The 27,675-nt window shown below is 39.3% G+C and overlaps 1 protein-coding gene across 4 annotated transcripts in view; it reads left to right on the top strand.

The window, feature by feature from the left end:
- Positions 1 to 25,578, top strand: part of LOC139784416 (uncharacterized) — a 30,305-nt gene extending 4,727 nt beyond the window's left edge. Inside the window, exons 1-3 of one of the 4 annotated variants that reach the window (XM_071723584.1) lie at positions 17,533 to 17,614; positions 20,831 to 20,904; positions 25,142 to 25,578. In XM_071723584.1, coding sequence (XP_071579685.1) covers positions 25,160 to 25,561 — 402 coding nt within the window. In that variant the 5' untranslated portion in view covers positions 17,533 to 17,614; positions 20,831 to 20,904; positions 25,142 to 25,159 and the 3' untranslated portion in view covers positions 25,562 to 25,578. Of the gene's footprint in view, positions 1 to 17,532; positions 17,615 to 20,830; positions 20,905 to 25,141 lie in introns of those variants that run through there. The other 3 variants (XM_071723583.1, XM_071723582.1, XM_071723581.1) reach the window with 3 other exon arrangements.
- The last annotated feature ends 2,097 nt before the right edge of the window (positions 25,579 to 27,675 follow it).

Genomic DNA, 27,675 nt, shown 5'->3' with positions numbered 1-27,675 from the left:
ATCATTGTTTTATTTAAAAATTCAATGAGGATAGTTGTTATCCTAGATCATTAAATTAACCATTTGCCATACTATTTCTTTGTGTTTTTCTTACATTAGTGGCTCTCTAATTACTATATTTAATCGATAAAACTTATTTCTGGCAAAGTGAAATTTATTTTAAGTTCTTATCAGGAGAGCGAGATGAAAATAGAAAAAAAAGAGACCGAGAGAGTTATCTCCGCTAAGATCGCATCTCGCGAAAGAAACTTATCGCAGACTGTTTTTCACGTTTGACGGACACGCGTGTGCCACGTATGCAACGAGAGATAAGGCAATCAAGCATGTAACGAGTCGCACATGTCGCGTGCTCATCACGCGAACAATATTATGGGGCTGCTTAGGCTGCTACCGCAACTGTGCCGCGTTTGCGAATAGGGGAACGCGGAACAAAGCGCTCGTTGCTGCGAATATACTACTAGAGTCAGGAGCGGATTAAGTCGAAAAGGAATTTGGCGAAGGGCCATAATTTGGTTGCAGCTTTCCGACTTTCGACGATCTCAGCGATTAAATCTCGAATTAAATTTCCTGTTGTGAAATCAACTCCGCGTGACGTTAAGAGTGAAAAATTAGAGTTTGTCATCTAATTTTTCAAGCGTAATTTACATCCCGGAAATATTTTAGCCCGCAGCTGTTTCTAAAATCCTATTAATATAAGTACCAACTTTCAAGCAATCATTTTTTAATTTTAATTATAGTCAATATTCTTCTATTTTGAAAGGTTTAAAGAAAGATATACTGCATAATATTATAGCCCGTTATTAATTTCATCAATTGAAGGCTAGATTAGATGATTGACGCTCTATTACTATCAATTTTGAAGTTGGACATGTATACAACGTGATTCATATGGCTACTTTTATTATCTAAAATAATTTTTCAAAAATATCATTAAATATTTATTATATAGTCTTGAATAACACGAATAAAATGTTATTAATAGGCTCTCTGAAGCTATATTTTAATACGTTTTATCTGCAATAAAATTGTAAAATTTATTTCATGCTCCAAAGCTAAGTGACTCATGCTGCATACTCAAATGTATATATATGGCTTTGTTTGGCGAAAAAAAGAAAACCGCAAAGACTACCAGGGCCATCGAGATTTCCTCCAATGCGGCCCTGACACTCTCTCTGGGGTTGCCTCTCGCATCGTCGTAAGCGGGACCTAGTCCTCTCGGAAGTTCCTTTGTACGATGTCGAGCAACAATGGCAATCGCGATGAATTAATGCCTTTTTACCGCCACTTATCGTACTATCGGCAATCGTTTCTGCGATATCACGCTGTTGCTCCGCGATCCCAATCGTTCTGATTACAGCCCGCGCGCGAAGTGCAAGCCGAGAACAATAGCAATAATAACGCGGCAATTTAAAGCACAGTTACTTGCATACCTGATTTATGATTCGATGAAAGGTAATCTGCCGTTATCTGCGGCAGGCAGAATTACCGTAACAGAATTTCTATTCGACCTAATTTTTTACTTAGAATGATTAATGTTGAAAATTAGGAAGTTGTGTGCAGAGTATAGGAGAAGTACACGATACACATCTGAAATCTAATTAAATTATTAATGAGAATTTAGTTCGTTTACTCCGTTGACAGCTTTCTCCGTCCATTAATTCTTCTGAGACACTTAATAAATTTACGACTTGTTAATTTTAAATGACGCGTGCCTCCTAATCGCGACTCGATACGAACGGCCCCGAATTATATGGTCGGGGCATGAATCATTCCTCACCCTCCCCTGCCTATTTTGCGAGCGAGCAGATGGTGACAGACGTGTCCAGTCATTTAGCGTACCTCTCGGCCATTGGCGACCACGCGATCGCGAATCGGTATAATGGAAGGTTGACGCAAACGCGCGCACGTTCAATTTCCACGTTCCGCGTTCTCCGACGGATTCTCCCCTCGTTTCGTTTCCCCCGTAACGACCCTCAGCATTCCGAGCGCAGTCTAACCCTCCTTCGGGGACTCCAGGGATGCGTACGTCAATGCGAGGCAGTTTAGCCTCTTCCTTCTTCCTACTCGGTGTAGCGACGGTGTACCGATACTTCCGCGAGACAGAAGCTCGAAAGAACAAAGTAAGTACGTTTTAATGCGATTAATTTAGTAGCTCATCAAGGTAGTTTATTAATCTTTGAAGAATTTATCGCTTTATCACAACGCTCATTTAATTGACACGTGTTAAATACTGTTCATTGCCTCTTTCTTTATTTTATTGTTGATGGCCTGTTACAAAATTTGTTTTAAATTAATTATATTAGTATAATTAATATCTACTGATTAAAAAAAATTATTAATTGGAAAAAATATATACATTTTAGTTTGATTAATCGCGGATTATTCCATAAAACGTTAATTAATGAAATTATATATAATTATATTCAATAATTAATGAAGTATATTTTTTTATTTCGACTTTTTTTCTTTCCTGAACGCACAGGAGGGGTGTAAGCGGGGGGGGGGGGTAAGGGGTGACCTCCCATCTCCCGTGGTGCCTATATCTAGAAAGCCATTACTATATCGCCGACGCCGCGACGTCTGGCAATCGTTCTCTGTTTCATTTCGTACTTTCCTCTTTTTCTTTCTGTCTCTCGCTTACTTGTACCTCCCATTCTGTTGATCGCATTCCTACCGATATCTCGCCAATATCCAGCTAATTTAGTCGGCGAACCATGCGAGAATTTTTTTCTAACGCGAAGTAACAGAGCGTTGAAATTGAATCATGAGTCATCGAATCGAATGTACTTTTCATGTTGCGAGTAAACGGTAATCGCTTGCTTTTTGCCCCGGACGAAATGAAACATGAAATATAGAATAGCCGAAAAAATAACTCGGAGATGCTTCATTAACATTAATCGAAAAACCGGCGCCCGGGCGAATCTTCAATTAAAAATTAATTAACTACGCCTTGGCAATTACACGCGGTCATTTGCGGAATTAAAGCGGACGGATAAGTGTGTCGGAGGTTAATTCGTTTAGCGAAAATGTTAACCGGTTATCCAAGCGGAACCTTACAATACGGAATCGTGAAAGATACTCGGAATTAAAATATTCTTAGCACTCTATTGACATTTTCACGCGCGGGGTTTTCTCTCGCAACCGCATGACATTTCTCGGAAGCGGTAAATGGCTTTCTCGGCCAGGCCATTTCGATTTGATGAGATTATTTTAACAGACTGACTAACAGTTTTGCCTCGTGCCTTCTCACCGCGTATCTGTTTATTTAAGAAATAATTAAATTGTTTAGAGGAAAGGATGTTTGATTTTAAACATCACAATTTCAGTGAATTTTATTATATTTGCAACATGGTATTTTTTTTTAATCACATAAACCATACTTAATAGTAATGGATACAAAATGTTCTTTACGCAATATCAATAAAATATCTTTTACACAAGTAAATAACATGCAAACAAAAGTAATATTATGTTATAAAGTCACTCGTGCTTTGTTATAAAGAAATATGATTAACTTTTACATGAAAAGCTGGCAAGACGAATGGAGAAATCCATCTATTATTCAATGTTTGTACTACATCCTACGCGCATTGTGCACACGACTGCGACACGGAATCTATTTTGAAATTGATGGAAACCTACGACTTCTTAATTCTTTCTTAACATCCGCTTAAATTATCGATTTCAAGCCCAGTCGGTTCACTACAGACGCGTTATTCTGCCGATGAGAAACGGAGTGCACGAAGTGCCACTTGACGAACTGCAATAATAGCTGCATACAATAAGATATTCTGCGAACAATGCAATTGAAAATAAAAACGCGAAAGAATAACAGAAAAGACGCATAAGCGATACGTATAGTTTTACGAGCACAGAAAGGAGAAAGAGAAAGGACGAAGAAGAGGAAGAAGAGGAGGAGAGAACGGAGTAACATCGCATTTTTATGCTAAGATGTTGCGGAGTAACGTTTATCTTACTGATCCTAAATAGTGGCTTTCGTTACGCAAATATTTTTACATTTGGCGCCCGCAATAATATTTACTTCGGCCGACAATAATCCTTCGATTTCACGTGATAGTCCCCGCCGGTCGGCCATAAAATAATTCGCTCTGGCACACCGCGTTCGAGTTACACGGAAATTACGACGTAAAGCTCGTAAGGAAACCCGAGGATCGTTATAACTTACGCTCGGAATCGCGTCTCTAAATTGCGCCAGCGCATTGCGCAATTGTACGCCGCGCATTAGATATGATTACACTTTTTTTTCCCCTTTAACGCAGGAACCGAGGCAGGAACAGTGCCAAATGCGGCAAATAATCAAGTTATTTTAACCCGATATGAGCGGACTAATAAGAGACTATGCGGCATTCGATACAATCATTCCGTCGAATCCATTTCTTTCGTGATCCCTCCGGAATTCTCAGAAATTGCCTCTGAACAATTACCAGCTGTTGAATAAAAATCGTATCGTCGAAATGAGATCTCGTTCCTGATTTCCGAAAAAATTACTTCCCCGAAAACGCGATCGTGTGTTATGCCACGAAACGCCAGATGTTTCGCTGCCGACCAACGACGTAGTCGGCTCGGGTTATTCGGGTCACCCGGTATATGGGTCGACCCGGTTGCAGTTTGGTGGGCTTCCAGGACGTCGCGTCGTCTAGACAACGTCCTGAGGAATCACGGTGGAAAAGCGAGCTTTTCCCGGCGGGCGTACTCTCGAATTATTACTTAGAACTTCGAGAATAAAATCATTTTCAATCTCCTACATAATTTCAATTTTTTTTTCATATACAAATTTTATATAATACTGATATGTTGGAAGTAGAATAATTAATTTTATCTTGTGCATAAACGAATTAAGCAATATTAATTCGAGAATGTACAGATCCCCCCTTTATTTAACAATTGAAACTTAAAAATCTTTACTTAAAAATTGGAACGATTTTTTGATTGGCTGGATCGAAAATACACAGCAATCTTTATGTGCCTTTACAGAAAATTTAATACTTCATATTTTTCTTGCTGAATATAAGCCAAGATGGTTAGATATTGGCTAAAAATAATATGCAGTCAGCAAGTACAGGACAATTTTTTCCAGCTGTATTTTTAGATTAAATGATAATATTCTTTCTGCTAGCTTATCGTATAAGTCATACATGATACGTTTGCAAATTTTAACTTTTTTTGTATTAATAATTTCGAAATCTTATATTGATAGATAGATTTAATTAATTGTTTGCAGAGGGTTGCAAAAAAACTGTAAACTCAATACTGTGATATCGTTCGAAAATAATTTTATTCGAGGAATTCTTAATAAGTGATAATGAAATTTAACGTCGCGTCGCAAGTCAATCGCTTTCTTACCGCTCGACAATGGCGGTGTTGAAATAAGGGTGCGATTCCCCTAGGAATAATCTGTTCTATAAATTTATAAATTTTTTAATGCTCTTATCAAGTAAATTTTGACAATAGCCGACAGTTATGTATGAAACATTAGAAAATACAGAGATTTCCCGTTTCTGAAAACTGCCTCAAGAGAGAACCTGAAGATTGCACAAGGGGGTGACGATGGTTCTCTCTCGATGTCAACCTGTAGACGGCCTTGGGGTTGTACCGACGCGCAGACGCGATATCGATTTCTCGCGCGAATGCCGCGTGCGCGTGAGCAAAGGAGAGCCGACTGGCCCATCATCCCGCATCCACGATTGTTTCCCGTGGTGTCCTGTCACCACACCATTCTCTCAGCAGCTTCCGCGTAGGGAACGTAGCTGCGAGAAAGACGTTAGTCGAGGATGCAGCCATGAGAGAGAAAGACCTCTCGACTATAGCTACGATTATTGCAAACACTTTGATCGTTGAAATAGACTAATAGAATAATCCGATATTTGTAACTTTTAAAAGTTTATAGAGCAGTTAATTTGCGCGCTGAATTTGCCGAATAAATTGGAATTACATTTCTTTATATTCGAGAAACAAAAAAATACAAACTAAAAATTAACTCTTTCATGAACGACTTTCATGAATTTCACTTTTAGAATGAATATAACCGAATTCATTGATATCTTTATCGAAGAACAAATTTGAAAACAATACCATGAATGAAACTCGTCGAATATCGATTGCGAGTTTTTAAAGGAATTCTCTCCGAACAATTGTCTTTGTTTCCGAATAGAATTTCGCTAAGCTCTTTTCGTTCAGAGAGATCGTGACTTAAACGTTCGCTCGTCGACGTTTAACCCGCCAATGGCCGATAATCCTATAATTCAATTATTTCTCACGTCCCTGAAGAAAAATGCCGACAAACATTGTGTGCATTTGATGTCAGAGAAGACTTATAAGAGACGTACACGCGCTAAAGCTATACAAGTGAAAAAATGTCATGGTTATTGAACACAATGTAGGACATATGGACAGCTTCTCGGTTAACAGAGATAGAAAGCATATAGTGTAGAGGAAAACGTTATTGCGATTGTAAACTGGAGAACTGAATAACAACACACAACGTTAAATCAAGTAAATTTTATTATTTTTGACATTTCTGATTTAAAAGAATTTTCTCCAGGATAGGATACAAGCAAATAATCTTGCGAATAAATAATTATTATAACATTTTTATGACGTGTAAAGTTACATACCTATTTATTTTGATATTAGGAAAAAATGCTATTAGTTCATAATTATCACGTAGATATAAATTAAAGCGTTCGTATATTAGTTGATGCTCAATAATTCAGAACTTAAAATTCTTTTAATACTCTTCTTTTATTAGTGAATTTACATATCTTTTCAATTAAATTTACACACTACTCAGAAATCTACATTTTGTATAATATTTAAGAAATTATCACCCTGACAACGTTACAATTTCGTATTCTCAAATCGCATAACGAACTCTTTCATCGCTTTTATTTCAACGATAGAATTTCTTTTTTGCGAACGGGCTCGTGATTGTGTAATGTGTGGTTTGCGACGCAGGTGCGGGTGATTTGGATTTATGTTTCCTTCCTGGGCTAATATCCGGGCAACTTTGTTCGCGCACGATAGGCGTACATACGTGCCGCACCTGATTGTCGCGAGGGTTGGGCATAGGTTTTGAGGAACGGCGTGACAATGAAACCCGATCTGATAGTCTCGATCGGCAGCTTCACGGGCCACTGAGTCCGCGACAATGCCAGAGGGCCCGGCGGCGACGAAGGGCCTGGGGCGTGAGTGTTGTTTCGTTAACTGCTTGAAATTCAACGCGACCTGCCCATCCTGTATGTAGTGTATGCCATGCGAATACATTCTGCTTCTTTCTCTTTCCCTCGCTTTTTTATCAGGAATATTTTTTTAATCGAGTTTAAATCACGTGCATTTACAAACTTTTGTAAACACATTTTTCAGATATTAAGAGAATTTATAAATCTATAATCTAATTTTTGAAATAATTTATAAACTCGACTGCACATCTTTGAACTCATAAACACAACCTCATATATATATATATATTTTTTTTTTTAACACTTCTATTTTAATAACTTGAATCAAACAAATTTCATTCTTTTACATTTGACAAGTAATAATATATTTGAAGATATTAACGACGCAACATGAGAGTTGGATATAAATCACATATGTAAGGAGCATCTCGTAAAGAATTATTGTATTTTAAAAATGAAAATAGGTCGAAAAGATCCTGAATAGAACAGCAAGATTAATGGTAGGTTTAATGATACGGATTTAGGAGGACGGATTTTGCTCGGAAAAATATGTTTTCGAAGATTTTATTACAGAACGTTGCTCGGAACGTAATCATCTCCAGTTTTATTCTCATCGACTTTTTCTCCTTCTTCTCTCTTGCGTAAACGCGTACTTTAAACCTCTTCCGGTTTCTCCCCTATATGTCTCGTTGCATTTTCCGTTTTCATTCCTCTCTATTTTCGATCACCGAGGATTCGAAGACTTATGGCGAGGCTTACATGCTCTTAGCGTTTATCGCACGATATTTCTGTCGGACATCGGCTTTCGGATCGCAAAAAAGACACGCTAGCCTGTCAGCGAACTCGCGGAGGAGGCGTCTGATGGAAATATCGTGCAATGACTGTCAGGTGCAGAAGCAGTGCAACGAGGAATTCGAAGAGGCTTGCGCGAGGTGACGAAGAAAACGAAAGCGAGGGAGGAAATTCGTGCGGGTTGTCATCTCGCCAGCAGGAAAGCTATGAGGGAAAACGTTTTACAGCGTACGATTGATGAAAGTTGTTCAAAATTCTGATATATCTTTTGGAAAAAAAGTACCGATATGAAGGCGCGAATTTTTTTTAGGATATCTTGTCAGTAAGATCGGAGTTAATATAGAATCTTGAATGAGATTCTGATTCGAGAGTTCAGTTTTTAAGATTTAATTGAAATATTCAAATATTGTAAAGAAAAGAAAATCGAGCAACTCTCTACTAAGGAAAAGTCAGCCAAAAAATATATCTGAGAATTCTATACAACTCTCTCTGTAGACGCAACATGAACGCGATCATCCATCATCCACTGGCACGTTCTAATTCTGGCAACTGACCTAACTCACTGACGATATTTGCGCGCGTGCGAGTTATAGCCGTTTCGTGAGAGGATTTGAGTTTTTTTGGCATTGCATACCGAAGGCTCGAAATGTGAAAGGATTGAAGCAACGACATTTTATCGCGAGTACGTGAAATGTATCAAATCCTCATTATTAGTATATTATATATCGTTTGACCTAAGTATACTAATACGAAATCCAAGAAAGTACATCCTTTTTATTTTTAAAGATTGTGGTCGATACTTATATATATTATTAATTTACCTTTTATTAGTTTATTGATAAGTATTAGTCAAATCTATATTATAATATTTTAGGAAATTGGTTTAAATAATTGAATTTTGAATTGGATTGTAAATTGATAGTTCGCTCAATAATATATCAATCATTCACTATTATAGAACTTACTCTACTAACTCTTGTCGTCTCCAGAAAGCACTCACTTTCATGCCTCGTCACTTTAAACTTTATGGAGCGCGAATGTTTGCCTTTAACCTTTTCTAAGTTTCTCTTTCCGGTTTATGTGTCTACAAGGTATTCGAGATTCCTCACGCTTGTTATTCTTTACGAATATCTGATCAATGTAAAATCGATTTTATACCATTGTACACGTTAATTAAATTTTTCGTTCGAACGAAACAATGCCACGATGCGTCGGACAAATTTTATTTGTGGTTTTTTATTTTTCATATTCTTTTTTATTATTTTATTTCAAAATAAGCGGTCACATCAGAGATAAGCACAACTGATTCTTAAGGTTTATCTAAAATAAAAGTATTTAAAAAATTAAATAGAAGTATTAAAAAAAATTTTTTTTTCTCTTTGGCCGTTATTTTATTGTTTTTTGTCAATCTTGGAACAAACAAATTTTAAAAAAGTTTCACTCAAGTACAAAATATGCGAATAAAAGAATTCATTTCTGTTATATGCGGTACAATTTTATTCATTTTCGCGTTGACATAATTTTTTCCACGTCAGTGGAATTATTCGTATTGCACTGATTTTCAGCGGCTTGTTTGAAATTTGTCAGAAATTTTCACCCTAGAAACATCGACCAGCTCTGCTGCTCGCGCACGCTATTCGGAGTATAGTTGGCACGCTCTATAACGTATACGCGTACATAGTAATGTGGAGTTTCGCGAATGTAAATTAAACAGCATGGAACGTAAAGTAAGCCCGGACGTAGTGCGGATGTACGGAATAAATGATTGGCCGACCTTTGCAAAGTCGAGGTTATATCAGTATAACACTCCTCGCGCACGAAACTGGCAATTGTAGAAACGACGACGCGTTGCGGTATCGACCTCCATCTCCGTTTCCCGCCGATTCACTGCAGACGAAAATGAGCAGTAGATCATCTTCTCGCTTCCAGAGAAAATATGATTTTATGCAGACTGCCAATTACGCCTACAAAACCTGTTCGAGGGAGAGGATGCACTTGAAATGACAAAAATATCAATTTTTTATTTTTTTTTTAGAAAAGCGTAGATTGTTTCTTGCACATTTTGAGCTGTATAAAATAATTTTTCGATATATCAGTGTCTAAAAAAAGGAACATATATTCAGAATCCAAATAAATAAAAGCGAATGATTAAGAAATGAGAAAAGAATTTTCTTTAAATTTTTATTTACTTTGTTACTTGGCAGCGCACTCTCTACTTGTATAGTTTTAATCTAAAATAAAAAAAGACAAAGATGATAAATTATTACAAGCGAATGTGAAATTGCGACACCAAACAGCATCAAAACTTTTGAAATACTCTCCGGTAAAATCTTGTTTTTTTAATCTTCCTGTACTTTTTCTTGGGAAGTACTAAATCAATTTTTAAAATTTTTTAAAAATATCTTTAGAAATTGGAGAGAAAGAATGGATTATGAGATCTGATCGTTTGGTTCGTTTAAAAGATTATAATTTTATCAAAAGTTACGAGCAATTAAAGTTGCAAAAAAGCGTTGAAAAACTGACTTTTTAAAATCACAATTAAAATTCAGAAAGAGCTTATTTAAAAACCAGGTTTAACGCAGGCTTAAGACTTTTAGCGTGAAAACGCAAGGATGCCGGTAGTAGCAACGCAGTCTGTGCGTTCAGAAAATTGTCTTGGTACGCTGACCCAGTGCGGCATATGTACGCCGCTGGATCGAAATAACTCTCTCTGGCTAGCTTCCTAGAACTACCGAAATTCTACTCGCTAAGCCACGCGTCTGTACTGTCTCCATTAGCGCGGCTAAAATGGATAAAACCGGAAGCGGCCCGCGGAGTCTCCGAGAATCGCCAAAGAGTTAAGGATAGGCTGGGAATGCGCAAAGATACAAAAGTTTCATTCGATAATATTATTTATCAAATTTATTATTATGTGTATTGCGTATATATAGATTATAGTAAAGAATTCGAAAAAAATATTACAAGAATTTTCGATATATTATAAACAGAAAAGTAAAAAGTGGCATTTGCGCAATCAGCAGGGCAACAAGAAGTTAAGTATTTCCGTTCAACGGCTCCCCAGAGCGAAAAGCGCGCCTTCGCTCGTGAAAAATCGTGTTCCCGTTTCTGTTCCGTGGCATTTACAGCTCTAACGATAACTTTATTCGATTATCGTATCGTTGCACTTAACCCGTCCAATTCCGCCAATTGACTCGACACACCCACGCTCCTTCTCCCGTCCCGGGGCTCTCGCGGGCGGACTGTTTGCGTCGTCGCGACGCTTTATCCGCATTCCGAATCACCGGGTCACTCGAAACGCATCTCCCGGGAACTAGCCCCTCGGAAACTTTGCAAACTGGCGCACTGAGAGAACTTGCAAGCGGGATTACGTAAATATCATCACTGCATACTTAAAAAGGTCTTAAATTTCACCAAGTTTCAAACGTGGAGTAATTTGAAAGTCAAAAGTTATTTTTTTTTTAAATATAATAAAATTAATAAACAATAATTATTATTATATTATGTTGCATTATATTGTCACTATAATATCTGTTATTAAGTTTGACTGGTGTGTTTAATAATATCTTGAGTTAAAGAAATATTGAATCTTGTTTTTTCTTTCTTGATAAGTAGAATATTTTGACTTATACTCTGTATATCGAGAACTATATGAGGGTGTTCATGTACCCAGCGGCACTAAACGGAAGCAGTCGGCCGTGGGAAAAAGAGGGTCCCGCGGTTGATTGAAGGTCAGCGACGACGTCGTCGCGTGCAAGATTAGCGTATTGGGTTATGTCACATATACGATTATGTACACACAGGAACACCACTGCACATACAGATACGCTATCGTGGTCTAAATATATGTTTCATCAAACTTACATCATGACAAGAATATTATCATGCGTACCTAATAATATACAATTATCATGCGTAATAATATACAATTAATCATATACATTGTATAAAGACTCTGTCAAAGAACCTAATTAGAATACATATACACACGGCGCTGCTTGGATGCTTTCTTATTTTAATTCTTACATTGCGCAAAATTCTCTCTCATTCTCATTGTCTCACGAATCAATCTTGCGCGAGATAATGATCAATGTTTCTGAACATTTCCCCACAGCCTAAAGTAGCCAGTCAACTTCATAGCCGAGTCTGTAAAAATGCAAACTGCTCCTTTGTTGCAACTTGAACGTTTGCGAAACGCGTGGGTGACAGATTCGTCCCGTTTGATGATGATGCATATATCGATCATGTCGTTGACAATTGGCCAAATAGTCGGCCGAGTTGCGACGCGAGTCCTTTGAAATAATCAGCCTCGTTTCATCGCGCCACTTTTATCTTCGCGAGCATGATCGAAATGATTTCTTTATTTTTGTTATTTTAACAGGCATTGCGGTAATTCTTCGCAAAGAATATCATAGCAATTCTCTCAGGAAGCTGAAGAAAAATTTGAAGTATTTCTGCCACGAAAACATTTTATTTACTTTTAAAGTGAGTTTAATTTCATTGGTGAACTACATTGGCTAACCGTTATCGAGAATCTAAACGAGTTCTGAACATTCAAGTCTTACCCAACATTGCCAGCCGATCCGAGAACACGCGGCCTGAGGCGAGATTCTTTGGCTAACTTTGTCGGAAGCCAATGTAAACGGGTCAGAGACAGTTAACAATGTTAGGATGCGCTCAGAGCGCCGAGCACGTCACTTACTAAACTTACGTTAGATCTTGGTACTAACACATTTGCTTCGCAATAATAGTAGTAGCTAAACAGTCTAAACACTACGTTTTTAAAAGTCTTTTCTCGATACTGTTCGCGGAAAGTTCTAGCATACAACAATCTCTATTATTCTTAAATTATCCATTTGATTTTTTTTTTTACCGTAAGTTCTCTTCCACGAAATATTTTCTGTCATCATCTTCTCCTCGAACACCGGAACCCTTTGCCAATTTGAAGTCGATGATCGTGCAAGGTGGACGACCGCGTAATAGTCAGTCGGAGAAATTTCAATACCACGACGTCATACGTATGCAGAACCTAACTCGTCGGACTCGGAAATTGTTAACCTCCACGGTGGCACTGTCATTATCGTTCCGCCCGTTATTACGGTGATCGTGGTAAACGCGGCATCGTGCGAGAACGCGAAACATTTTTATCCGACGGTAAATAACGGACAAGATTCTCACATTGCCAATCGATCGATCGAACTTTAAATTGAAGCATTTTTATTATGTACGAAAAGAGATGTTATTTGAATTGATGGCATGAATTGTAAATGATTAAAAATTAGAGTTAAGCTTTAACAGCATAAATAAATCATAATATTATGCCCAATTTTATTATTTTATTTTTTAAAATATGTTTTCCTCTTTTTATTTTCTATTCTTATTCTTAGCATTCATATAAGGGATAATGATAAAGAGCTAGAAATTAGAAGATTTTTATTTATCTCATGATTTATTCATTATGGATCATCTTTATGCAAACCATACAACCTTTTTCTGTAAGTTTTGCATTATTTTATGACTTATTTTATAGATGCATTTAAATCTTCAACAAAATTTAAGGGCGTTTCAACAAAATTTTAACCCTTATTTACCGAAACATTTAATTTAATTTAATGTCAAACATTAAAAAGATGTTGAATGTATTCACTGAATGTTAAGTAAAGAAGAATATCGATTCAAAATCTATTGAAGAATTTCTAATCGCGGGCGCGTCTGTCCCGAGAGAGACGTATTTATGCCGCGTACATAAATCAAGGCGGGCTAAATATAGCGCTTTGATCGGTAACGTGCTAATTACCGGGGAGCCGGGAGTTCTCTTAACTCCGACCGACGGTGTCCAATAAATTCGAAAACGAGATAAACGAAAGAAGGAGTTCCGTGAATCCCTTCCGTTCATCTTCCTCTCGTCGCTTTGATCGCCGTGAAATGACTTTATCTCGTTATGGCGCGAGCTATAGCTAGCCGCACAGAAACTCACTGATCTCTCGCGCGAAATTGCAGCGATGCGCAGAACCCGCGCATCGTTGCACTCCCGATTCAAGCGGTCCGTAGAGATACGAACGATTTAAGCCAGACGAAACGCACTCGTGCTGCTGCTGCTCGTCGATAAAACGTCCAGCCACGGTCGCTGACCCGGGCTTATTAATCCTTTGACGCACACTTTGGGGGTCCCCTCTATTTCATTCTCTTATCGCGGTTTTAATGTTAAAGATCACAACTCGCAGAGACTTTCAATTTGAAAGGTTATACACGATTCCGGAATTAATTACGTCTCTTGCCCGCGATGTATAATTTTCTTACTAAATACTTTTATTTTTTAACTTTGTTGCTTAATCTCATCTTTATTTCAACTCTTTGATACTTGAAGTTGTGATTATTAAGCCACAAATTGAAATTTCATGAGCAATAAATTGCGTTTTCGAACTTACCAATAAAATATTTTTATTTACTTGTATTTCACCTAACTGTTAACTGCAATCTTCAGTTGCTATCATTACCTGAGGAATATAACACCATTTAAAATATCCGTTACGGCGCGTTTGGAATGCGTTACTTTGCACAAAAGACCATTAATAAACAGTGGAATTGCTTACTCTTCAAGACGTTACTGGCGGCATATCTTTTCATAACGATCCTGCCAGGTTAATCCTTGCCATTAACAAGACGCGTTTCACCGGTTCTCGGTAGTCTAATCGTTGTCTCGTTAAGTCTGCTCGATTTAGCGTACATCCTAATCTTTAGAAAATCCGACAGGCCGCGCAGCTGACCACAGCGAGGGGTGAAATCGGATATCTGCCGATTATGCGACAATTCGTCTCATGTTTAATGAAAAATGATACATTTGATACATAGAGTGTCGTAAAATAATTTGCGGAACTTGCTAAAGCATAGCGATAAATGTTCGAAACTAAATTTCGTGGATATTGAGAAGATACATTTTATATTAGTAAAAAAGTAAATAAAAAATAGGTTGCATAATTTATATCGAGATGATTTGTATTAATCTCTGTACATGTAAACCCTCTAGGATAAATAAAAACTTGTATTTTTATCTATTTTATTTATTCTCTATTATCTTTCTTATGAATGCTTAATATAGAAATTATAGGAAATTAAAAAAGATATACGAGAATAGGATTAAAAATAATTACATCTTACATTTTCGTAATATCCCAAAAATATACTAAAATATCATTGTCGTGATTATGTTGTTATAATTTTATTAAAATAAAATGCAATTTAAATTTTAATGCATACAGTCATAAAATAATGCGAAACGATTGGAAAAGATGGAAACGATGAAAAAAATTGTATTTGTATCAAGATGAATCATATTAATCTCTGAATGCATAAACCATGGGATAAATAAAAATCTTAATTTTTAACTTTTTATTATTATCGTTCTTATATGAATGCTACGAATAAATCTCTATCTCTCTCTTTCTTTCTCGACAATTTAAGTCTTAAGCTTTCCCGCAGAGTTCTTGCGTGACAGTAAGAATCACCCTGTATGCATGTAATCTTAGTGTCGTCTGAAGGCAACGCAGTTATGAGCGAGATAGTAGCTCGTATTACGGTCCGCTAATACTACAGTTACGTTAATGTTCGCGACAGAAGGAAGCCGAAGAGATGCGGAAGACGCAGGAGATCAAGGAGAGATCGTTATGACGTTCTTCTCGTCTTTTGTATAATATGAACTTCCTCGTCCGCTGGGAGTGAAGCGGATTATTGCATTATCGTAATTAATCGGTCCACCGGTTTTCCGTCCTCCGCTAGATAAGCCCAAAGTAGAGGATATCTGAATGTACTGAGTAAATCATTTCTTCCTCCACCTTTCTTTACTTTAAATTCCAACAGAATTGGAGTCCAGCGTATAAGAAATTGATGTTTCTGATTTGCGAATATTAGATTATATTCTTATCTCATGTGTTCGATAAATTCTTGTTCTATTATTATTTCGTTTTCATTGCACTAATATCAAATAGAATCACAGTGCGACTAGGATACATGAATACGAAGATCTATAAATGTGTATATCTTATTATGTCTCCACAAATTCCGCGACGTTATAAAGTTTGCGTATCTATGAAATTCGGGATTCATGAATCATGCGATATCATACGCACGCATTTCTCGCAGTCGGGAGATCCAGATGACTGGAGCATTTATGCTCGTGATCTTTATCGGCGGATCTATAAATCCGAGAAGTGTAGCGCCGGCGCGCCACTCTGCGATGTGAATTCGCGGGACAACGGCGTTGTTAAAGTCAATTTCCGAGCTTCCGCCACCGACGCGCAGTGGTGCTTGTGTGAATAAAAGCAGAATCTCTCTCTCTCTTTTTCTCTCTTTAAAAACATATCTGTGAGAAATAACGAGATACATCTGTATATACAGTTTCGAATAGCGAGTTAATGAGAAGTCGTGGTAAAAAAATCTCACTTTAGAATAGCTAATTATCTTAATCGTTTTATTGCTTCAAATAGCGCTTGACGAGGCTAGATGAGGCAAGTCCCCGAATGCCCCGTCATAAAGCTTACTCCTTCACGAAGCACCACCGCGCGATGCTCTGCTCTATTAACGGCGACGAGGAAGACGCCGAATAACGGTATCGTTTGCGCGCACGAGTTCCGGTTACGATCTTCGAGAGCCGGAGGCTCCTCAGGAGTCCGTGCTACACTCTTCGGCAGGAAGTCACGCCGCCGGAAATCGTGTCGCAAAGTAACGTTACCGAGTCGTGCCGGAAACCTACGGCCGGAGAACGAGAGAAGTAGCAGGACAGACGGACGGGACATAATTGAGGATTATTTCGTTCTACTTCTTAATCATCTAAGTATGCACCTAAGAAACGCCGCCTCACCTCTCTGAACGTTATTAAAGTCTACCTGTGAGAAAATTCTTCTCGACGTTACTGGTTTAATTAAATCGGATTGCCGTTTGGATGAGAAATTAATCGGTGGCAACTTTTGTATGCACGTTATTTCTGCTTCGCTGACTCTTTCCTTCGAATATGACTTGCACAGTTTATAAATTGCATCTCTCGTAACTTTATTTGACGCGTTAAATATTTTACAATATGTCTATATTAAATTTCTGTAAATTTAAGTAAAATCCGCGTGAAATTATTAAGTTGTTGCACGAAATCGAGAATCCAATTTCTATCTTCCATTTGCGGCAAAGCTGAATCTTGTCAGAATTCGTTAACTTTCGACATCTTTCTGACTTTTATCGGGAAAAGCTCGACTACATATTTATCATACGGTTGCCGACGTCTAACGCGAATCTCGTAAACTACTCTGATGCATAACGAAATTTCGCGAGTATTTTCTCGGACAGCGAGCGCGAGCTAACGAGCACCGACAGCGGGACGACTCCGTTGTAATTATCGCGGATTAGATTAGATACTAAGATAATTGAATCGCGGAGGCCGTCGATAACACAACGCTCTCTCTAACTCTGAGATCCCTATATAGCAGTAAACGTCAGTTTTCTCGACGACTGGACCGGCAATGAAAGTCGAGCGGGCTAGCCGGCCCTTCCTACGCGGCGCAACGGCTTTTACAGTGATCGACTATTCCTGGACTCGGGTTGGCTCGTGAATCAACTTTGTGGCTGAAAATATAATATATGTACGCGCGCTCGAGCGGAAGTTGCGTTCATAGGTGCACCGACGTGCATAGGTGTCTGAAGAATAGTGATATTTCATCGAGACAAGTTAGGGTTCTAAGAAACACGTGGATAAAATTTATGGATTTTTACATTTTACAGTTTGCTTTATGCCTTTGATAATCTAGATCAACGAGCGATGATTAAAAAATCTGCGCACAAAGGCGTCGTATATTCAAACATTTTTGTTTATTCCTGAAATTGAAAAATTTTTAATTTTACACAAATAAAATTCTCTCTGATTTTCCTTTTTGGTCGATTGTCGATTGACTTAGCCGAAGGGCGGGGACGGAAGGAAAGGTTGAGAAATCGCGCAATCAGATGTTGACGTCACCGCGATGACCTCATCCCACGTTGCACGTGTCGTGAAATCGCGTTCGTGAGTAGAAACATAATCGTTGTAGAAGCGGCGAGTTTTAACCCTCGCCAGCGATTTCACTCACCAGCCTGTTCCCGCGGTGTCTTCGTTCGAGTGCAACGGCACTCGAGCAATAATATCGAAGGACAGTTTCGCGTGATTATAAGGATGCACTAAAGAAATTGGCAGATCTTGAAGTTTACGTCGATAATCGCGTGATATTCGCGATACTCTCTCTCTCTACTCGATAAAAATACATGACCTGACGAGCATCTGGGCGGCGCGGCAAACATTCGAGTAAACGTTTTTCGTCGAGCAAGATGGTAGTCGATGATGTCATTCGCCGATCGTTTTGTACGCGCACAGCCTCTCGTATTCGGTCGTAACTATAACATAGTCGTCCCGAAAAGTTGCGTCACTTTGCCACCGTAAAACACTAAATTCTCACGATAGTAAACTCTTGTCGCTCGCGAAGTTTATCTTTCATCGCGTCTAAAATATTAATAAGATTCGTGGTATAAACTTTTTACTATAAATTTATAAATTATATATAAGAAATTTATGCCGAGGGGATAAGTTTCGAATAAGTAAATTACCTGTCTTGCGCCAAAGGTATAAGATTTCAAGGCGACGTCTTTTTAAATTTTCCGCTGCTTTAGTTCGAAACTTTGCTTTTGCTTTTACTGCCCATTTTTTTTGCATAGATCGAATGTATAAAGAATTATTTTTGAAAAACACCTTCTTGAGAAAATTTCTTAAGAAAATTCTCTCAGAATTAATTCGTCTTAATTCATCTCGACTGACGCGCTGCATTATGCATCCGTTTTACGTGCTCGATTGTACTGACATTTCGGATATTCGCAAGGGCAGATTTATCGCGGGCCGCCTGCGCTTCGTCTGCATTATGTGAACGGCGAGGTTTATTCCGCTCTCGAGACGAAGCCCGTTTCAGTCGTGCAGCACGGGGATACGCCGCACGCTGCATGCGAACGCAACGGCGGGGGCATGCAAATTTATCAATTTAGCGCCCCGGTGCACTCAAGTGCATTGCATCATTGCTCTATAATCGCGGCGGAACCGGCGGCCATCGTTATGCATAATTCGCCGTCGTGTTTAACCTTTTGTCTCCGAAACACATGAAATGGATGAACCCAAAATTGGGTCAGCGTAACATTTTGATAATCATTCTACTTTCGTATTTAATAACAAATCTATACCCAGAGAGAATTTTCTCTTAGAATTTACCCTGAAAATCATGGTAGTTATGGCACAACATGTATTACGAAGAGTTTTATGCGAGCTATTCTAATTAATATCTACCATAATAAAAAATATTAATATCTATTACAATAAAATGTAAAATATGTTTGATTAATTTTACTAAAATATATAGTAAAATTACAATAACTTTTCAAAAATTACCAATCTGCTTGGTAATTTTTATTAGTACGTTGTTTGTAAAATGTCTTTTGTTTTTTTCAAAAATTTCTTGTTTGCCAAGTTGTTCCAAGTTTGTGGTAAATTTAACGGTAAAAAATAACGAAAAATTCTCTCTATGTAGAGATTGTCTGTACGAAATAAAAACCGTCTCAATCTTGATTATACATTCGTTGATGGTGTTCGTGAAAATCTCGATAGCATCGAGAATCCTCGAGTTTCCTGCCCTCTCTTTTATCAGAAACTCGGGACGGTAGCCGGTGGTCATTTGTCGCGTAAATAAAAAAACGTGGTTGCGCCGCGCGTTCGCCTTCGCACGACCTTGGCGAGGCGCAAGGTAAGGTGACTCACGCAGATGATAAGCGCAGTGGAGTTATCGCGCAACGGTTGCCCGACGCGGAGTAATCGAGCGGATAAGCCGGACTCTTAATGCACACCACGGGGTTCGAAAGAACCCCGCACGCGGCCGGCGCGTATGGCTTTCTTATCACGCGTGCAGTCTTTAGAGATATCGGCTCGCTGGAGTCAGCTGGAGTCTTTACTTTAGAAGCCGCTCTTATCGACTTATTGCGCTTACCGCGCGTGCGATATCAAAGCTGATTCTCGTCTCGCACGCGAATCTTATATATATATATTTCTACGTAATTATATCAGAGATATATAATGGCTCGAAAAGGCATTCAAACGATTCCACTCGGCTGCCGGCCGTTGAGACAGCTACCGCACTTGCTTCGTGGAATCGTGGCAGCCAGTTTTCCCCCGGCAACGCAAATCTCTTCTTCAGAGAGAGTATCGTTATTCATTTCTCGGCGCGCGTCGGTGTTCCAGAAGTCATTGCCCTCAGCTCGTGCGTCCTCGGGTTCTCACGCCCGCGTGTGCGTGATGTCACCTGTCCGCGAAAACAGGTGGCCATTCAAGCGAGAGACGAGATCGTTTCTTCTCCTTGTTTCCCCTCGCTTTTCCCCCGGTTTGAGAGGGAAAAACCCCGTCCTCTTCATTCTCAAGTAATAGACTGTTTAGCGAATACTTCGTCGTTCTTAGGACGATACCTAGAAGTTCTTTCAGTCTTAAACTGTGGACAGTATTCATGGTCTAACGATCCAGTGGTTATAGTATAGTATAATACAAGTTTATCTTTAAGATATCACTTTAATCAATCCTCAAAATAGTCTTGAAATTAGTCTTATCTCGAAGATTATAAAGTATAACTTTTTATAATGGCATTTATAACGATAGGAAAGGGATAAGTAAAGCAATGTATTATACACTTAGAAATAGTTTTACATACAAATTTTATTTAAGAGAAATTTATAAAATATGTCTACGTATATTTAGAGTAAAATGGATAAGATATTCATACTAATCGACTACAAATGTTTTTCAGGTAGTCCCGATGCTACTCTATCAAGAGGACATTTCGGACATCCTTGCCTCGAGTACATCTTGGCGCGAACGTGAGTACGTCCAGTTTGCATTCTTTCATATTTTGTCTGCGATAAAAATCGATCCCCTTGAGACAAATTTCCTGTTATGTCGATGCAAAAATTGTTAAAACTGAAAATATCACAATCTATTTGACGATACGGGAAAATGTATTTTATTTAGGGAATGAGAAATAAGGTATATAGGTATATAAATTGTTCAGAGAGAATTTTAATTAATTTTCACACCTTGATAAGTTTCGCAAATTGCTAGATACGCGATTGGAAGATCGATTTAACATTATAAAAGATAGAACGGGCAAAGTCGGTTAAAGGGTCAACTGGCTGCGAGTCTGCCTTGGAAACAGTCGCAGACGAGTGCGGACTCGAAATATCCGTGACCGTGATTCGCCAAAGGAAAACCGAGTTCGTTCCGGTGTTCGCAAAGTCGCGTAACGGGAGCGGACGGGAGCCGATTCAGCCGTGAAATTCTTCACGCACGGAAGGGCTTCGGGGCTCTTTAAACCAGGCGGGGGTTCGCATGGGAAAGGAGCAGGTTGAATGGCTACCACGGTCGCCACGGCTGCCACGACGAATGCGCGTTTGCACCTGCAGTTTAGCTGCACGCGCGAAGCGATCGACCGTTTCGGTTCCGCAGAATACTCTGAGTAATGTCGCAAATCGGCGAGATTAGAGGGTGTATCTTAAATTACATTCTCTTCCGCGTACGGGCTATCACGGAACAGGCACGTCTCAATTCCACATCACTAAGAAATTGTTTAAAAGAATACTTGATTATAGAGAGATGGACACGCACAGAGAATTATTTATCTAATTTATTTATCATTATAAATGAATATCTTTTACACAGAAACAATCTATAAACATACAATCTTGAAATGAGATTGTATGTTGTATTAAACAAAGAAAACTTGCTTGAATGAAGTCATTTATATAGTTCAACCACGAAAAAAAAGTTGAAATTCTTATAAGAAGATTATAGATTGTTGCGAGTGTATAAGTTTTGATTTGACCCTTTTTTTTCCTGTGTATTTATAGATAACTGTCGTGTAATCAGAATGACAGAAAATAGTTAATTTTTAATATTGAAATTCAATTTTAGTAATAAATGAAGAATAAATTCTATTACGTTCTTTATTAATAAAAGATAAGATACGTGTGCGAGATTTACAGATTCCACTGATACATCTCGCCGATTCGATCTTGAATCGTAACTTGTAAGCTGCAATCTTATCGATTCGGTGGAACATTTTCTCCTCTCTGCAATGATCATAAGTACACTTCTGCCAGGTTTGGCCTCAGGAATAGAGATACGAAGAAACTATCAGATAAATATTAATCTATGTATCTCTCTTTTATATACATATCTAAGGAAAATAAATTAGATAAATAATCAATGTACATCTCAGATTTTTTCATTAGAAAGACATTATGTAAAAGAATTTTGGTGCTAAGTGCGTGTGTCAATAAAATATGGAGAAAGTACTTACTCTTCTGGAGAAAGCAATTACTATTAGAAACGTACAAGAATGATCCACAGGTTGACTTGCGATTGTTACCCGGCGACCATGTCAATTCCCAATTTACCGCTTTTTACAGAAACGACCCACTTCCGCGCACAGTTATAAAAACTCGCGGCCTGAACGATCTCCTGCCTTTCGATGCAACATTAACGACCAGTCGCGAGTCCTGCAGGTAGAAAGTCACTATTTCAAGCAGGTAGGAATCCGAATTCACATCGGGTTAGGGAAAACGTGCAGCAGGTAGGCCGGTGCACGGTGCAAGATGCATGCGTCTCGGGAGGACGATACGAGATCCGAATTGATGTAAGAGCCACAGCGGCGGCGGCATAGAGCGGCGTCTAGAAGCGGCAGAACGGAGAGCAGAGCGGGCGACTAGAGCGGAGTAGAGTAGGTATAGCTATAGTCGGCCGTCTGTCTTGTAACCTTTGCCTCGCTTTTGCGTCGCGCTCAGTCGCGATTCGGCGTTCCGCTGGCGAACGTTCCTTTTCTCTCCTCGCTATCCTCCGTGGAAGTTACTCGCTGCTGCACCGAAAGTAACAGTATTCGTAATCAGGTTGGAGGCAACAGTGACACGAAAATTTCGGCGTTACGAGTCACTGTCTAAAAATTGTCGGGGGTGGTTTCCACACGTTTTAGTGGAAATAACGTGTACTTTTTCGGCAGAAGTTAACGCGCTAAAATAATCTCGAAAATTTCTATAATCCATCAATGCCGTGCAATCGTTTTAGTGATCAAGATGGTCGTAAAGCGGAATCGCGCGACGCGAATGTGACTTCGTTTGAGCGCGCAGGCGTCGGCGCGAGCGAGTGAGCGTGTTAGCGAAGCTCGGAGTCGCGGTAGCAGTCGCGAGACCCGAGTTTGCGGCAAACGCGCATACACAAGTTAATGAGCCAACGTGCGAAATTGCGCGCGTGAGAAACGAACAGCGGTGGGTGCGTCTGACCGTAAACTGAGACTGAGCTTAAGCGGCTTGAGAGAGAGAGAGAGAGAGAGAGAGAGAGAGAGAGAGAGAGAGAGAGAGAGAGACGATCGCCGATAGACGCAAAGCTTTCGTGGGTGAGCGATAAACGTCGCGTGAGCTTTCGCGCCGGTGAGTCGATCCCGTATGAGACGCGGAAACCAGTGGAGCAAATTTCCTTCTCTTCTTTTTTTCCAAATTTTCGTGCGCAAATTCTTAGACGGCGATATTTTAGATTTCCACGATTTTATCTCGTGTACGTTTGCGAATTTACGTTTACGCGTGGATCAGTTCTACGTTAATTAGTTTTAATTGCTTTATGCAGAAGAAGAGTACTTTCTCAACATTTTTTATTGATTATTGTATTTAGTGTTAAAAATCTTTGGACGTATATTATCCTCCCACAATCCTATTGAGCACTCCATCTACATCAAAGTCCACTGTTTCTTCTAATTTAATTGACTTCGCGACTATAATGCCTTTCTCAATTACACTCTTTTCATGCGTCAGAATTTCCATTTATCAGCGATGCCGTTAAACATTCAAATCCAGCCAAATCGACATTCTTTCCAATGTTTTCTTCTATATCCGATATCGCAGACATTATTGTCGAAGACGCGGCGGCGCCTAAAGATAGGAAGTGCGATGTCAGGTCTATGTCAGTCAGTGACTATATGTAAACGCATTTAAAGCGGATCGTTTCCTTCGCGCCCGCTCTCTCTCTCGTTCCGATTGATACGCGGCTGTTTGCGTAACGTTGCGGCGGATGGATCCAATACAGTTATTCACTAACGATGGCGATAACGATGACGCTCGTCCGGGAAAGACGTTTTCGCGATGCGACGGAGACATACCGGTTTGACAGGAGACGGTTGACTTATCGCGCTAATAATAGCCCTCTCCACTATATACGCGAACTATAGGCGCCGCGACACGCGTGATTTCGTATAATCGCTCGACCGTCACAAGATATCGAACCGCTTACCCGGCTTAAGCCTTTTAATACTCCAGGAACAATGCTCGCTATTGTTCCGCGTTCTCTCGTCTCAATGGAACCAATCTCCCGATAATTCAACTTGATATTTGATTAAATTTCTTTCGTGACATTTTTACGATTTGTCAGATTATCGAGGTGTGAAAATTAATGTGTATCTAACTGCAGATTTGTAATAATTTTAATAATTTTAATCTTTTATTTTTTTCAATGGTACAACTTGAAGTTCTTGCACCGATAGCTCTTCCTATATTGTTCATGTCTTTTTAAGTAAGGATTAATCTGTTTCAGTGAAAAAAATTTTCCTCAAGATTATATATACTGATGCTCAAAACGATTATACGATTGTTTCTTCAGAAAACTATGACATTTAGAAATATTTCAAGTTTCAAAAGTTTCTCTTAGCATCTAAGCTTGATCTTAAATGAATAGATACGTTCGTTTAAATGCTATTATTTACCTTTTTCTAACTGCTGGCATTCGATTTAGAGTTATCCGAATCTTTCCTAATTGTTTCGAACGGTATGTTGTTAACTTGTAACTGGTCTAACTACGTCTCTCGGAGCATTAATCAACCGGCTTGCCGTCATGCTCTTATTACCGTGAACGGTATACTTTTTCTAACCGCTTCCGACGACCCTCGATTGATCTCTTTTGTGTCGCTTCGTATTTTTCTCACCGTCGTCGCGCCTACCCGGTTAATGACTCCCGGGCGATCTTCCACGGCGATCTCGTACTGAATTTCCGCCTACGTGTTTGCTTCCCGTGTGCCCTGCAGGTGAAGGAAAAAGGGACGATGTTGTCGTACATGCTGCCGACGGAGGACAAGCCACCGCCCGGCGAGCCCAGCAGCCAACAGAACAATTATCGCGCGACCGGCAAGCTGCAGAAGAGCACCGCCGTGGTGACCACGTCGCCGAGAAAGTGCACGGACGCGACCAGAGCGATGATCGTCTCCACCAGGATTGAGGATCCGGCCGGCGGCGATCCCGTCGCCCGGCACGGCTCTCCTCGACCGACCCTCGAGAGCCCGAAGCACAACGGGACGACTACCGCGAGGAAATCGACCCTGCACAACGCCAACAGGGTTACTAAGGACGACAGCCTCTACAGCATCGACAGCGTGGCCAGCACCGCCGGCAGCGAACGCAAGAACAAGATTCTGAACGGCGCGAAGCACGCTAGTCTGAAGAGGTAGGTGGAGATCTTATCAAAACGAACGATTTTTATTTCAAATTGTTCAGGACATCGTAAACGAGAGGTTGCTAATCTAAATCTCGCGTGCTTTACAAAATAAACCATTTTTTTAAATAATCTCAAGGACTCTGAATCTTGGCAGAATTCAATGATATTCGCATTTGTTGTATTTAAAGATGTATGTCGCTATAGCTATATGTAGTATAATTTTATTTTCTTGATTAAACAGTGTAGAGCTAATCTCAGAAATTATTCATAAACAACATGGTATCATTGGGAAAAAGCGTAAAAATCGCAATTTTGTCCCATTTTTGTACTTGATATTCTTTAAATAAATCATTAAAAAATTGAAAAAAAATATAAACAGAAAATCTTAAAAAACCGTAATTGCAATTCTCGATGTCATAGAAGTGTACCATAAAAATTTCATTCATTTTTACCATACATACATGAGCAGAGATACATATTATGATATTTACATGGGAAGTATATCTATATATGTATAATTTCTGTAACTTTTAAAGCAAATATCTCAGAAACGGGTCGGACCATCGATCGCAAAAACACAGGTTTTTGGGATATATAAGTGCACAATCTCTGTAAATTTCAGCTTTATCCCTTTATTTTGACATAAGCGAAGCTAAGATTTTATCGAGGATGTTATCGAGAATTAATATTATATTCAGCTCCAATCGCGAGATAAAATCACGAGTCTTCAAAACCGAAGCATTGTTTTCGTTTCCTTCGGAGGAAATGTTGAGATTAAACCGCGCACGCGTTCTCCCTTTCTCTTTCTCTTTGTCTCTTTCTCGAAGCAGGTTCTCGATGAACGCAGCTCGTCCTCGCCGTCGAAAACCCGCAATTACCCGCCCCGCGAATACAAGCGCGCGCACGAGTTCATCGGGTTTTACATGATGGTAAAACGCCTCTCTTTCGCGAAAGGAAGGAGAGAGAACGTCACTGTGTATCGGGTCTATAGGTTGACTTTCCCGTACGAGACTTTTACGGCAGTTGCACGTGGGATAGGTCAGGGTCAGCCTCGCCGAGACTTCGACGGGGCGTCGTAATGCATCGAGCGGAGCCTCTCGCTCGGACGAGACGTACCGGGATCGTCTCTTGAGTGCACTTAATAATCTTGACAAGAGACACACGAGATAGCGAGAGAGGTGACTCGGTATGAAACCGGCGTGAAGTAACGCGAAGTAGGAAGAGACTCGATCGATGTTTTTTTTAACATTTCACGAACATTTCACGTTGTAAATACACACATCGTTATAAATGCCTTCTTACCTGAAAATAACCGTCCAAGTAAAATAATAGCCAATAATATGCTATCTGTTATTTAACTCGGACGCAGTTATTTTCAAGTGGGAAGGCATTTATGACGCCGTACGTGATCTAAGGCTTTACTAAGCTGTATGACTAAAATAATATTCGGAACTGATTTATGGGAGCTAAACGGTTCTAATGAAATAACAACCTTGCCAAGCTGTTACACACAAAAGCGCAGTTTTTGCAGTTTCTCGTTATGTCAATAAGAATGAGAATTCCAAGACACGTAGCCTTGTCGTCACTGTGCTAATTACTCGGCTCTACCGCGCGAGTCTATTTAGCGCATTTAAAAATATCGCGAATTCGATCATTTCATGGTCACAGTTATGATCACTGCGTCTCTAATAATTCCATAGTGTCGCCGTTTTAATTACTCTCGCGTTCTTGTATACTTATGTGAGAAAATTAAGAAATCGTGTTCTATTTTGTAACAATGAGATCAATTTTATTCAATACTTTTCAAGCATTTCTTAATTGCGTGACATGGAATACGTTAACACGCAGATAATAACACCAACAACGGTTGATGCATTTTCGAGGAAGAGCGTTTATTTAGGTTGACTTCGTAATAATGCTGGCAGCGCGCGCGCTAGACTTGAATCACTCTAGAAAGGAACTGTATGACCTGATCCGTTGCCAAAACGCTGTTGCGTACTTAGAAAATACTGTTGCGTATTTAGCGTCTATTTTTGCAAATGTAGGTATCAGCAGATAGATGCATTTGCACGTGCATCTAGATTCTTCTTGCCTAACTCTTTTAAACGATCGTATTTTTATTATTCT

This window comes from Temnothorax nylanderi, unplaced genomic scaffold, assembly GCF_030848795.1.
Source record: "Temnothorax nylanderi isolate EJ_2023f unplaced genomic scaffold, tnyl_v1.0 TNYL_tig0624_pilon, whole genome shotgun sequence".
In the NCBI taxonomy this organism is placed as follows: Eukaryota; Metazoa; Arthropoda; class Insecta; order Hymenoptera; family Formicidae; genus Temnothorax; species Temnothorax nylanderi.
The sequence above is the reverse complement of the archived record's forward strand: the minus strand, read 5'-3'. Positions and strand labels throughout refer to the sequence as shown.